The sequence below is a fragment of the Rutidosis leptorrhynchoides genome, unplaced genomic scaffold, assembly GCF_046630445.1.
Source record: "Rutidosis leptorrhynchoides isolate AG116_Rl617_1_P2 unplaced genomic scaffold, CSIRO_AGI_Rlap_v1 contig299, whole genome shotgun sequence".
Classification (NCBI taxonomy): Eukaryota; Viridiplantae; Streptophyta; class Magnoliopsida; order Asterales; family Asteraceae; genus Rutidosis; species Rutidosis leptorrhynchoides.
In genome coordinates this window covers 57,996-73,278 of record NW_027266541.1, presented here as the reverse complement: position 1 = coordinate 73,278, position 15,283 = coordinate 57,996, and the positions used below count along the sequence as shown (strand labels likewise).

Here is a 15,283-nt window from a genome sequence, read left to right as displayed (position 1 = left end):
AATTAATGAAATCAAATATTCTTAATCAGCATCATTAAAATAGGTTGATAGACATAGGATATGGCAAAAGAACTACATAAAATATACGACAAAAGAGATGAGCCTATTATAAAAATAAATAAATTATAGAGCAGACCGACCAAAATATCTGAGAATGGATGGCACTTATAATGGAAGGCTCCTTAAAAAATGATTGATTTATATCCATAAGTAAATTAAAATATACATGAAAAGGGCTGTTTACCAGTTATATACTTGAGGTTCTTCTTATTTCTACTCGGTCGAAAAAAGAACATGTGTTGAGCTGATAGAAAAAGTGTCTATAAGACTGGCTGGATGGGCTACAAAGTCATTGTTTTATGCTGGTACAACTTATTCGATCTGTGTTACGCCATATGCAAGTGTACTGGTGTCTTTCTTTCTTATTTTCGAAATCTGTGGTGAAATTGATAGATAGTAAATGTCGACCGTTCTTGTGTTCGGGAGTAGAAAACTCTAACAAGAGTCTTATTGCTTGGATGAATGTTTTTTGTCCTAAGCAAGAAGGTGGAGTGGACATATTTGATTTGGAATCTTGGAATAAAGCGGCTATTGGCAAGCTAATTTGGAAGATTTTGTGTGATAAGTTTTCTTTATGGGCTAAATGGGTGACTGAGACCAGATTATCGAAGCTTAGTTATTGAGGGGTTCGTAAGCCTCCTGATACGAGTGTAGCCTGGAATAATTTGCTGAAACTTCGTAAAGTATTTCTACCGTTTTACCAATGTCGGTTGGGAGAGTAGAAGATGGCATCGTTCTGGTTTGATCCATGGGTCAATAGAATGGTGCTTCGTGACTTATTTCCTAACTTGTCTTTCCTAGAAGCTGGGATTGAACGAGATGTTAAGGTGGCTGATGTTTGGGAGAATGGAGAGTGGATACTGCCTAGTCTAATGACAGCTGATATGGCGCATGCTTGGTCTCTGGTCAGATCAGTACAATTCCTATTTGGTCAAGACGATGAGATTAGATGGAATTATAACGCTTCAGGTAAATATTCTATTTCCTTTAGATATGATGCAATTAGAAATAGAAGAGAGAAAGTTTTTTGGCGTGATTTATTTTGGAGTAAAGTGGTGTATTCGAGGCTCATTTTTATATTATGGCTTGCTGCAAATAATAGATTGGCTGTGAAGCAGAGATTATTTAGTTGGGGTATTAGCTTGAATTTATCTTGTTGTTTTTGTGGTGATTTTCAGGAGTCATTAGCAACATTTGTTCTTTGAGTTTGTTTTTTCGAAGGCTGTGTGGAGAAGTATAATGCCGCAGTGTGGTATTTTTCGAGAACCTAGGAGATGGTATTGGGAGCTTAACTGGTTCGCCATGAAGGCTGTGGGAAAGTTTCGTCAAGCTATCCTTCGACACATATTATTTGCTGTTGTGGTATACTTTATTTGGCTAGAGAGAAATTCTATTTTTTTTTAAGGATGTGAATGGGAGCACGAAACATGTAATTGAAAGGATTCGGGAAGCAATTTTGTTATCTACAGCAAACTCTAATCAAGTTGTTAGTAGTTTACCTAGTAATTGGAGGTTATAGTTTACTTGTATGCCTTACATATAAATAGTTTTAAGGTATCTTAAGATGTATGAATTCTGATTGTATGCAAATAAAATTACTGCTAACCAAAAAAAAAGTAGTTTATGGAGAGTAAATTACATGAAATTTAGGAAAATCATTTATGACCATATTTTTAGGAGGTACATTGTATATAGTTTAAATAACAATGAACCTAAAGTAAATTTGGTTAGGAATTTTATTTGGAAATAAGTTTGATGAATAAGATTTTATTAATATTATTATTAGTTGAACAACCCATTTTTTAAATATACGGTTTATTTTTGTTATGAATATTTTTTAATTTATATGATACAAACTTCAAAATTAAGACTATTTTTTATGCATCAGCAATCTAAGAAACGGAAAGAAAGAAAGAAAATAGAGAGCTAGTCCCTAATAAAGCAAACTCTAACCATATCAACTAGAATTGTCTAACAAATTTCTACGGGTGGTGATTCGAAGGGAGTCCAATGAACACGTTCAAAACTTCCTTTCTTTGCAAGTAAGTAAGCAAGTTGATTTCTTTCTCGAAGAGTGTGATGTTATGAAACTTGTCATTCCCGATTTAAAAGACATCGAATATCACAAATGAAAGCAACGTAAGAGTGATGGCGCCGATTATTAAGCTTAAGAGTATGGAGAGCATCCATTGAGTCGGTGAAAGCAGTAAGTTGTCGATACTTCAAATCCCAAGCCAACTTCAGACCATGAAATAAAGCTAATAATTCCGCCATAAGATTAAAATGAGTCTCAATAACGCCTAAGAAACCACAAAGCCAATTACCGGACGAATTTCGAAAAACGCCTCCAACTCCAGGAGGGCCTGGATTTCCCATATAGCTTTCAACGACATTTAAACATATGAAGTCACCAAGAGTCCAACAAAAAACGGCAAGTACGCCGAGAATGGGCGTTGAATAACATTTCACACAATCTGACAAGAGTTCTCCAAAAAAATCGTTCATGTGCTACATAAGGTACGATCTCACCACTTAAAACCTCCTTGTTTCGAAGAATCCACACTGTCCAAACATCAACTAAGAAATGAATATTTATCTAATGACCAATGCGATCTAAAGAGGAGCATGTACTCCAATCTTTTAACCAAGATGAGGCCGCCTCCTAAAAGAAATTGGTCGGTAGGTTTCCTGCAAAAGTAATAAACCAGAATGGCCATGAGTTGGGCCAATCACGCACAAATGCAGGATATTTTTCTTCTCCAATAGGGTCGACATTCATTCCTCAATGAGCCAACAATAAATTGGAGTGAAGACGATTATGAATAATAAGCCATCCTTCGAATTTGATTTTGATTTGATGACGATCATTGGATTATATTTCTTATCTACAAATTTTCTTATGTCTTCTATATATAGAACATGATTCTTCTTTCACATATTTCTTCTTGTAGTTACATTCTCACTAAAAAAATTTGTGCAACTTCAACAGTTTAGAGGTGTTGGGTTTATCATCAAGGAAGATAAAGCTATATCTCATACGTTTCTAGATATATCTCAAAATATAATTACAGGTACAAATCAAAGAGTCGATAAATTTGGGCACGGATCAAGGTTTCATTTAATAATGCGCTAAGTTCGAAGTCAAAAAAATATGTTTAATGTAGATGGTATACGATTAATTCAGCGGTAACTAAATTTAGAGGTTGTGTTTGACAAATAAAAGTTTGAAAATCAGTGGCGCTTCCTAAATGTTGTGAGTATTCGTTAAAAGTACCATCATATAATGCTTAAATAATTATTTATTATTAAAATATATGAATTTCAATCTCTTTTATGATTTTTTTTAGTTAATTCGAGCCGAACAATTGCTGGCAAATGACTCCAAGCCTAAATATAAGAATGGTTTAAAATTTGATCATGTATGGCCCATTTTGAAAGATGCGAAAAAATTTAAACTAGATAACATTACTCCAACTTCAAAAAGCGAATTCAGTTCGATGATATTCAATGTGGATCTGGCCCTTTCTATTCTCTAGGTATGTCGTCATTTTCCATCAACTTGAATGACAATTTTGAATCTAAAGAGCAAATAAGCATCTATGTACTTAGTCGACCTTCTGGGAGAAATAAGGAGAAAATGAAAAAAAAATACAAAATGAGAAAGCGATGGAAATGTTTGCTTCCATGAAAGTAGATGGCAGGAAAATATTAGATATGGTTAAAGAAAGTCAAGTATCGAACAAAAATAAACATTTGCTCGAAGAAAATATTGAACTCTGAAGGTTGAAAGAGCATCATAATACAAGAAAAATAAGTTTAGAAAAGCACATGAAGAGAACATAATCTTATCAAAGAATGTTGGATCCGATTCTTCAAAATTGGTACCACAGAATTGTCGCAAGCAAAACAAGAGTTGGTAGTAAGAGCACATGATAGGGGATCACAATTTACCCCATATTACCAATCATTAGAGGACAATGATGATTTTAATTACTCCATTTAGATAATATTAAATTAATGTCTTGAATTCTCGAATGATTTTATGTCAATGTTGTGGCCATTTCATTTTCCTTTGAATACCATGACATTAATTTTAGTATTATGCAATATTTCTAATAAATTATTAATTTTTATTAAATTTACTATTATCCAATATTTCTTGTAAATATGTTTGTGTTATCTAGTGTTATGCCATATTTCTTATAAATTTTAGTATTAGTTTATTTTTAAATTATTAATTATTAAGTTTTATTATATTAATTAGTTAAAAAAATATGGAATTCCATAAAAACTCTCCAACTATTGAGATTACTTCATTAATTAACAAATTCATATCGTATGAGGGAAACAAAAACATAGACACGCCACTCTTATTCATGACTTCTCAATCCCGGATTCATTAAAAAATTCATAACAAATTCCAATTAAATTTGAAAATTTCTAAACAACCTTCGTACTATTTATGATTTCCACATCTATTTATTTCCTCTAATAGGTATCCTCTAATAGGTATCACCAAATTCATCCACAATTTAGAGGTACCAAGTCTTAACGTTCCGATCTTTTCAATGTATATATGGGTTATATGTCCAGATTTACTAAACAATTCATAACAAATTCAAATTAAATCTGAAAATTTATAAACTACCTTTATCATACTCAGAGATTTCCATATCTATCTTTTTCCTCTAATACCCATCACCAAATTTGTTCTCCATCGAGAGGTATAGAGCCTTAAAGTTTCGATTTTATCAATGTATGGGTTCTATGCTCAGATTTACTAAACAATACATAACAAATTCAAATCAATTTCAAATTCTACTCTCAATTTATATATCTATATTTCTCCTTTAATAGCCTTCACCAAATCCGTTCTCAATTGAGTGGTACAGAGCATCAAAGCTCTGATCTTTTCAATGTATGGGTTCTTTACCCACATTTACTAAACAATTCATAACAACTTCAAATCAACTCGAAATTTCCCAAACCACCTTCATTCTACTCGAAATCATCATATCTATCTTTCTCCTTTAATAGTCTTCACCAAATTCATTCTCGATTGAGAGGTACATGGCCTCAAAGTTTCGATTTTTTGTGTTCTCCTTCTCCAATTCGACTACCCCCATTTATTATGAAGTTGAAAGACTAAAGGCCTTCTCCAAAGGCATGCTTCATTTGCCAAAAAAAATGGAGAATGAAGCATGTTTTGATCCTAAAGCTTGTTCTATTTTCTATTTTTTCCAATCATTGACTAATGATTTTAGAGGAAATGAATACTAATGCTCCAAATATAGAGCATCATTATTCATGTTTCATTTGTAAATTTTTCAGTCATTCAACTTATAACAAATTACACTTTCATCCCAATTTATACATCCCAATAAATTACGTAATCAATTTTGACACTCTGTATCTCTAATTTGAGAACGAATTTGGTGAAGACTATAAAATCAGAAAGATAGATATATACATTATGAGTAGAATGAAGGTAGTTTGAGGAATTTTGGAGTTGATTTGAATTTGTTATAAATTTTTTGATGAATCTGGGCACATAACCAATACATAGAAAAAATCGAAACTTTAAAGCTCTGTTTTGTGAAGACTATAAAATGAGAAAGATAGATATATAAATTGTGAGTAGAATAAAGGTGGTTTGGGAATTTTCGAAGTTGATTTGAATTTGTTATGAATTGTTTGGTAAACCAAGACAGATTATCCATACATAAAAAAAAATGGGAACTTTGAGGCCCTCGAGGTTAAAAAAAAAAAGGTTATTCGCAGCAAAACAAGAGGCTTGCTGGAAAGATGTGGAGCGCGCATTTGGTGTTTTTCACTCACAAATTACTATTGTTAAGGGCCCAACACGCATGTGGAGTAATCGGGTTTTGCAGGATATAATGACATCATGCATTATAATGCACAATATGATTGTTGGGATGAGCGTGATTTAGAAGCCGTTATCGTTCAAGAGAGGGAAGTATCGATCCCTGATGTTGAGATGGTTACTAATCCGACGACCCAATGTGAACAATTTCTTGCATGACATAGAAAAATAAGACATAGAGAATCTCATTTTGAACCTCCTAACGTCTTAATCGAAGATTTATGGGAACAATGTAGTAATTTTATGAATTAAGCTATTATTGTTGTTGCTATAGTAGAATACTCGTAACATTTTATTTCATCAATAATAATCACTATTTTAAATATGTCACTATTTAGTAGAATTATAAAACAAATTGTTTAAAATATTATTTATCGTTGAAGAATTAAATTATCCTATTAATTAATCTAAATTATTAATTAATCTAAATTATATTAAGATTAGAAAATTTATATGTATGAATAAACATAATGTGAGGTTTCAAAAATTACATCTACGGTTATTGCTTTCTATAATAACACGATAATCCTTGCTCTATAATTTGAAGGATATGGGTTGGAGGAGATAAAATTTGAAGGAAGAGTATTGTATTATAATATTGTAATGATTGAATGATAAAGTGGATTTTAGAGGAAAAAATATAAAAACCCTTAGAGATGGTCTAAGAAAATTAAAATAAAACATTAACATGTTTTATATTTGAAACATCATTATTCACTTTCTCTAAAATCATCTGTAAATTATTGAAAAAAATAATATATGAAGCATTCCCTTAAATCAAAAGCCTGCTCCATTCTTCAATTTTATAGCAAATAGAACAAACTTTGGAGAAGGCTCTAAGCTTTTGCTCTATCTTTTTTTTTTTTTTTTTGCATCGTTTTTTTTATATGGTTTAATTAGTTTTTAGTTTTGTTGATTTTTTAATTTTATTTATAGGTCCAATTAATTTTATCTTATTTTAGTTTTTTTTTTATGTATCATTACCACATAATATGCAATACAATACAATAAGCTGGCGCTAGTGAATACGTATCTTCGTTTGGCAAGTATGTTGTTGATGGATCAAGAGTCTTAATTTTGGGAAAAGTTTGTAATAGTTTTCAATACACTCCACATAACAACTTTGCTTTAAAATAAAATTATGAATGACTAACTATGGAGGAATTTGTGTCCATGCCATTTTAACCCTCAACGTGGCATGAAACACTCATCTAAACACTTGGAATTTCTCTTCAATCGACTAGTTGGATGGATCATATGGATGGGTGTTTTCCGTTTCCCTTCTAAGAAAAAGTATATATCGGCCAGGCCCACGCATGAAATTGTCAGGCATACAGCCTCTCAAGTTTCAGGCCCGATATCCTATAACTTTTTCACTCTGAAATATATAATGATGATATCTTATGGGTTTAGGATCTATGTTAATGGTTATTCAAACATGTATTAGAATTTAGATGGAGCATTTAGATGTCAAATCGATCTTTGTATGTCTCGACAATCGTGTTCTATTGAATCTTATTTTTATCGAGACGGAAATAGTAATTATTAATAGACAATAGAACATGAGTAAAATAATATTCCATATATATTAATAACCTCCTAATATTAAGAAACTTATCCGGTGTCAAGATCAAATTTAATCTATAATCATATATCAATCAAATAATAACCTTGTTTCGTTAAATTTTTTTTGTAAAATGTTATAGATCTCCACATTTTTACACTAATTTAAAGTTGTTCACTTGTAAATATGTATTTTCCTGAAATCGTACCATAACTGTTGTTTTTCTTTATTCTTGAAAGAATTTAGAACTCATATTAATTCTCATCTCATCTCCACTCCACCTTAACTTTATTTCATTTTTTTATATCAATTATTGGCTAAATATACTTTTTTGTAGGTAAGCTAAATATACTTTAACCAATCAACTATTTAGTACTTAGAGAATTGAATATTAATTTTGGCAAAAACTTTTGGTATCTAAAATCAACCATCATTAAAATATTGATACATGTAAATTGTTTATTTTTAAAATTTTTTTATTTAAGAGCACATTTAATTACAGTTTTTTCAAAATTTTAATGATAGCTGATTTTATACCCAACTGTTATAACAAGAGAGAAGTTTTTCCATTAATTTTATCCTATTAACTTTTTGCAACTTGAAAAATAACTTTGAAGATCTAGCTAATCAATTGGGAAAAGATGTTTATGCTAAAAAAATGTTTAGGCACTTCATGGATAATACATAATTTGTCCCACGTAGATTGTGCATGAAATTGACAAGATCAATTAATAAAACCAGATAAGAACCTGGTTGCATGACTTGGCATGATAAAGCTTGTCTCTTCCTATATTAATTCGTTATTTCGTATGCAAATTCGTTATTTTCGTATGCAAATTTTTACATATAAATTGCATCGAAAAATTTATATTTATTTTGAGACAGAAAGTTGGTATATTTTTCTTTTTATCCATTCAGAATATTATTATGATACTAATAATTAAGAAAGCCAATTAAATGAGCACGTTGCCAAGAAATTAAATAATTGCGTTAAAGTAAGTATTAAAATGTTTCATTCAGTGGTCTCTCTATATATATGCTTTAACAGAGTCATATGTAAACCTTAAACGGCCGCTATTTATTGTCTCTAATCACAACTACGATTACGCAACCATATCATATCTACAAATTAATATTTCCTTCTCGTCATGATACTGTTTTCAACCTTGCATGTAGTCTACTTTCAAATATTTTTTATTTTTTATACTTTTTGTATCCTACTTTCAAATATTTTTTATTTTTTATCCTTGATTATAGATTTCAATTAGAGCTTTAGAAATAAATAAAATTTCATCGTGATAGGTTTACCCCATTATGAATCAACTTGACACGAATTTATTTAATTATAATTTCTATGACTTTCGAAATCGATCGCTTACAATATACTTTTGAAGAAAAATATAAAAAATCTATATAGATATGCCTTTTTATATAAAGAGTAAATTTTATTAGTTATTAAAAATAATGGATGAGTCGAAATTGTGTCGATTAACGCGAAACTCCGGGATTAAGCCTCCTAGCTAGCGTCATGCTTTATCCATTTTATTTTCAATGGCTCATTACGCTATCATATTGACTGGCCTACATACACAGAATCTCCTCATCTCTAAAGTCTTTTTCAATGGAGGGAAAATTGAAAGCCGTTTAATTAGATATATTTCAACACTACAACAGATCACATATATTGGTAATCTTACGGCATCAACACACTCCATATATATATAATACTATTAATTTAATAAATTTCATTGACATGACACAAGACTAAAAACTACTAATCCTTCCGTCATAAAATACATTATGTTTTCTCCATAATTACATAGAGAAAACATCAACGGTAATAGTATAGAATTTATAAGTTTCAAATAAACTAGCGAACGAGTGAAACTTCTATATGAAATTGACAGTGCTTTCATCAAGCCGTTCGAATCGCTTGGGGCAGTTCAATGAGTCGAATCGAAAATTTTATACTACTTCCGTCTCAAAATACATGATGTTTTGTATTTTTAGATTCATTCAAATAAATTTTTACTAAATATACATTTATTTGAATGAATCTAAAAAATTTAAAACATCATGTATTTTCTATTTTGAGACGGAGGAAATAAGAAAGGTGAAGCATAAAATATTTACACGATTTAAAACATCGATCACTTTCTGATAACAAGGTTATCAGCTAATTAGTTATTAGGTGGCCGAGCAACAGTTTACCAAATCATGCATGCATATATGAAAGGCATGGCATTACTTTCACACCGTTACGCAACAAATTAAACATATATAGACCTCACAAATTAAAAAAATGGATACTATATATATATATATATATATTGCTGAGTTTTGTCTGTCTAGAGCCTATTAAAATCAATTTCTTGAATTGAAGCATTTTCATCAACCCCAGATCAAACTGGTTCAATATGACATATACTATATACGTACATTTATTTAGGAGCCTGTTTCATCTATCTAAACTTGAATCCAACAGACTGGATCGATCCATTTTCACATTAATTATTATTTTTTCATTACATTATAATTGTGCTTCACCTCTCATAAATAAAAGAGAAATGCTTTGGACCAAACAATAGCTAGTGTGCCACATTAATTATTACTCCATCTCTCAATATATATGTTTATAAATTTTTTATTTTATCTCAAAATAAACGATTTTTATGTCTAATTTAGATCAAAATATATTAATTAAATTTTTTTTTTTATCTTATTTTTTTTATCAATAACTTAAATTACATGTATTGAGAGACAAATGAAATATTAATTTTTTCCAAATCCAACAAATAAAGCTTTTTAAAATAAAAGAAAATTTATAAATTAAGGAACTCATTTTATGGGTTTGATGAGACACAACTTCTCCTCTAATGATAAAATATAATTTAGAATTTTAGTTTTGGAAGAAAGAAATGGTAGATAATTAAGTAACAAAGTTTGGTGTATATATAGGTTTGTTAAAATTCCCAAGTCTTTTTGAATGTTGCAGGTACGTACGTAGTGGTTGTTGAACAATTTATTTTTGCATTGTCAAGCAAACCTGCTGCATGCTGACTATAACTATAACCAACCATTAGGAATATATGACAACATTTTTCTTATGGATCCAGTGAACAAATTAAACAAATTATAATCAATTAAGAGCATTTCTTCAAAATATGACTTAGAAATTACTTAATTAAAAGCTAGCTAGGTTGTTAAAATTTCAATTTCTCTAACTAATTTAAGATATATACAATGAAGTCAGTTATGCACATGTCATTCTCTAATAGTATAACAACAAAACATATTATTTGTCTGCCTGAATAATTTAGCTTTGCTTGTGTTTCTTCCTTATGGCCTTGGGGTTTTGAAAGGCATCTCGCCTATTATAATTAAGTACATGGGTCAAAATATTGAAAATTTTGGGTTACAATTTGGATGAACGCATGATTAAAGATAATTGGTTCAGTTTGAGTTGAATTCGGTACTCCCTCCGTCCATAATACATAAGAAGAGAGGCATGTATTTAGACGGAGGGAATAATATTTTTGTCAACCGATCAAATATTAATCAAATACATTTTAAAGTTAGTTTAAATCCAATATTGTTTCATCGATAAAAGAAGGGGATGATGTGACGAACACGTAAGTGGAAAGATCGGAACCTGCAAAAAGAAAGGAAGAGATGGTGGTGACGTTTGGACATCTACGATCTGCATGACATATAAGACTCACCTTAATCTATTATGAAAGACAATAATTTCTATTCTTTGTGGAAAATGATTGTTGAGTATTATTCTCTGTAAAGAATAATTAGTGATTAGGATTTATTTAAACTACTTAAAGAGATTATATATGACAATAACCCATAATAATGAAAAGTATATCAGTTCTAATCTTCTGATTAAAGTATGATTCGTGCATTTAGACACATAAACCAACTTAACAGGACTTTACTTTCAAAGCTGACGTTGATTGGTAATGAAGGTGCTCGGTTAGGCGAGCCTCGACCGATTTGACCGGACTGCTTGACCGCCCACCGAAAGATTTTTGCTAACAAATATTTTTGGGATTGGACTTGATAGTCCTTTGCACGAACCCAATGACCAAGTATACTTTTAAATGTAAACCACAACTCTATGATGAAATCGTGATATAGGAATCGTTGATTTTCCTTTACTCGCTTCATTAGGCATTTAATCATTGGAATTTAAGAGCTTAACATCTAGCACTAGCCACCAAGCTTTCGTGTGTCGCATGGATTTATACAATACATGTTTAAAATAATATGCTTTTGTGTATAACATTGACATCTTTATTATAATATAGCAATTGATGTGTATATGATTCGCATTCTTACATCCAAATCCCAAAAATGAAAATATATATATAGTCCCATTCAATTAACCAATGTGTTTGGATATGTTCTAGTGAGATACCAATCATGGGATTGGGATAAATCTTTTTGTGGATGTGGCAACCCCATCTTGTGCAACATCGAAATTATATTTTTTATTTTTTTAAAGTAAAAAGATATGCTATTAAACTATAATAGTATTTGTTTAAAAGAAGCACTTTAATAATAATAATAATAATAATAATAATAATAAAATGTCGTACAAAAACAAATTGTAATTATTTACCGATTTGACATTCACTACTGTACAATTTGAACAAAACATAATGCATTTCTAAAATAATGGTCTATATTTTAGGTATCGACTCCCTCAAAATTGTAGGAACATAAAATATATATTTGAAAATTTATTACCTTTATTTTAAAATAGTTAATGGCATATATAATTTATTCAGGTGTATCAGAAATAACAAAAAAAGATAAAAATTTAAGTTTCTTTCAAATTGAACAAAATATCATATATAAATTAAAAAGTGTTTTATTTAAAAAAAAAAAAGAAAAACACATCATTACATCTCACTAATTACACATACCTTTTAAATCAAAATCATTAACTATTGAATAATTCATAACATCCAAAACATTAACTATTGAATAATTCATAACAAAATTGAATATCTTTGATTAAAGGAGGCGGGGAGACCATTACTAGGAGTTGTGGATTAGATAAAACGTGTGGTTTTTTAAGTTCATGGGCTGGGCCCAATTTTAGAAATTGGATAAAAGGGACCCACTCATATTCCCGTTTGTGCACGTAACTTTTAAAAAGGGATAAAGCCCACAAAATGGGTCCTACCAGGACCAGTTGGATATATCTTAAAATGCGAGTCCATTATTTGCTATTCAAACAAACTACAAAACCATTTCCCACATTTATATGGAGAAACAGGCACTAATGTTCATATAAATGTTTTCATAAAAAAAAAAATGTTCATATAAATGTATTTTAATTCAGATCGATTATTATTTTTCATTAATTGTAGTAGGTCTTTTGCTTTTTCCCCCAAATTTAAATTTTGAAAATGTGATTTGTTTGACATGATTATGCTTTTTTTTTTCTTTTAATTATTAGTGACTATTCCATATGATCACCTTTTTAACACATAAACAACTTGCCTTAGTTTATTTTTCAAGTCTCAGTCACTTTAAACTGAGGCAAGTTGTTTGAAAATTTTATCTTGAAAACTTAACTTGCGAGTTGCAAAACAAAATTCATTAATATAATTAATTAACAAGCTAACCCATGCATTTTTCAAAACAATTTAAGTAACTGTTCATAAATAATAGTAATAATAAGAAAATCACTGTAATCTATACATGGACCACCACATGACATTATGTTGGCAACGCTTCTGTTTATATCAACCAACAAGTAAAAAAAAAAGTGCATAAACTTCAATTTCTGAATGGAAAAATTCCCATTTTTTAATGTGTACGTTTAGAAAATGCATGCAATTTGTCACAATCATCTAGGTAATGGGTTTCAGAGTCATCCATTTTTTACTTTAACATTATTGCTCGGCATAATTTTTTATTTACAGATGTCTTCTATAGTAACTTCAAAAAAAGATATCTTCTATAGTTTTTTTTTTTTTCCTTTTTTTACAACAAGATATATTTTATAATCTATAGTTGTTGTGTGTAACCGGTGCCTGCAATGATTTCGGAGGCTTTAGGCAAAATTTTAAAATTGTAGCATTCGCGAATCAGGACGTGACCCAATGATCAAGATATCTATCTCTCTATAAAAATTCATGAATTTTGACCGAGCAAATTTTGAAATATGGATAGATTGTATTTTGAATTTATAAAAAAAAAAATTGAAGCATTCGTTTGATTTTTTATTTTTTTAACGGTAGTTAAATTATGTGATCACGAACCTAAAATAATTATATATAAAAAAATTAAAATATAATTTTTTAACCTTTTTATAATTTAAATTTAACAAGTATAGTCTTTTTTTTTTATCAATTTTTCTTTAGCTTTTTTTCTTTATATATAAAGAAGTAAAAAAATATTATTTAAAATTAGTGTTCGAATTTGATAATTTGAATTGATCAAGGATTTGTATTTGAAAAGACGTGAGATTCCGCTCCTTCTAAAAAATAAATGGAAAAAATTGATTCCGACTAGATCAAGATATAAGAGCAGGGGCCTTAGGCAGTAAGTTGTGGATAATTTTGTAGCTTCTTGGGATTTCGAGAGCTAGTTCCATACCAAATTGCAAACCTATGGAAGAAATATTTTCAAAAATAGGCAACAACTTATTTTCCTTCTAATAATACTACTGATCCACTTAATTTCATATAACATTTTATTAATTTTAATTTTAAAAATCTTCTATCAATTGATGAAACATTATCATAATTGTTTTTTTTTTAAGGTTAAAAACATTATCATAATTGTTAATATTATTTTATAAGCAATGTTAATATTATCGCGCTCTTCAAAGACAAGCTTGTCCCTCTCCAGCCACAGAGACCAATGCTGGCACAAAAAAGAATTTTAAGAAATACTGTATGATTGTAATTTTCCTTTTTCCAAACTTGTCCACTGAACAACAAGATTAGTAGCATTTTTAGGGAAGCTAAAAGAGGCTCCCTACATTATAAGAATTTTAGTCCATATTTTTCCATGAAAAATGGCAATGAATTAAAAGGTGATCCATTGTTTCAATATGAGCATGACAAAACGGGCACACAATTTTGCATCGGATTGAGGATTGTCTTCAAAAATAAGAAATCTCTCGTAAAAATCATGTTTCACATGTGCTGCTACAAAATTATCGACATTTTGGGAGATACTTAAAAACGTCAAAGTGGGAGCAGATGTGACGAAGGGGTTTGGAAACCAATTTTGGATTCGATAATGGTTATGGTGCCACTTTTTATGGATTAATCGAGTTCAGGGGAAGGATTCCAAATAACAAGATTAGCTTGATTGAAAAGGATTTTGTTGAAGATTAGAAAGGAAGGATTCGATAAAAAAAATATTGTGAGGATCAAAAGGAAAATTTCAATTTTGAAAAGGACTATGTTGAAGATTAGAAAGATGTTGGACCTTAAAGATGAAGAAGTGTCATGACATGAAGATCACGTTTGTTTTTATATTTTATTTTATTTTGAATTTTGAATGAGTAGTTTTAATTAAGTTAGTTTTCGAAGACTCTATTCTATTTAGTAGTGGTTGGTTATTTTAATTTAGGATAAATATTTTTTAATTTTATTGTATTAAGGAATGATGGAATTTTATTGAAATTGAGAAATTTGGTTGTGTCAGTTCTTTAGGGTTCTAGCATGAACTCGTCTCTCAAATGGATTAATTCGGGATTAATTGTTTTTTTCTACAATTTCTCATTCTTGTTATTATAA

At 29.8% G+C, this 15,283-nt stretch overlaps 2 protein-coding genes across 2 annotated transcripts; one reads left to right on the top strand and one right to left on the bottom strand.

Annotated features, from left to right (window-relative positions):
• Positions 1–785: 785 nt before the first annotated feature.
• LOC139882678 (uncharacterized) lies at positions 786–1,265 on the top strand. Its single transcript, XM_071866958.1, has one exon. The coding sequence runs from the start codon at positions 786–788 to the stop codon at positions 1,263–1,265; it is 480 nt and encodes a 159-aa protein (XP_071723059.1).
• An 889-nt stretch (positions 1,266–2,154) lies between these two features.
• On the bottom strand, positions 2,155–2,565 carry LOC139882677 (uncharacterized). The gene has a single exon (XM_071866957.1). The coding sequence runs from the start codon at positions 2,563–2,565 to the stop codon at positions 2,155–2,157; it is 411 nt and encodes a 136-aa protein (XP_071723058.1).
• Positions 2,566–15,283: the final 12,718 nt, after the last annotated feature.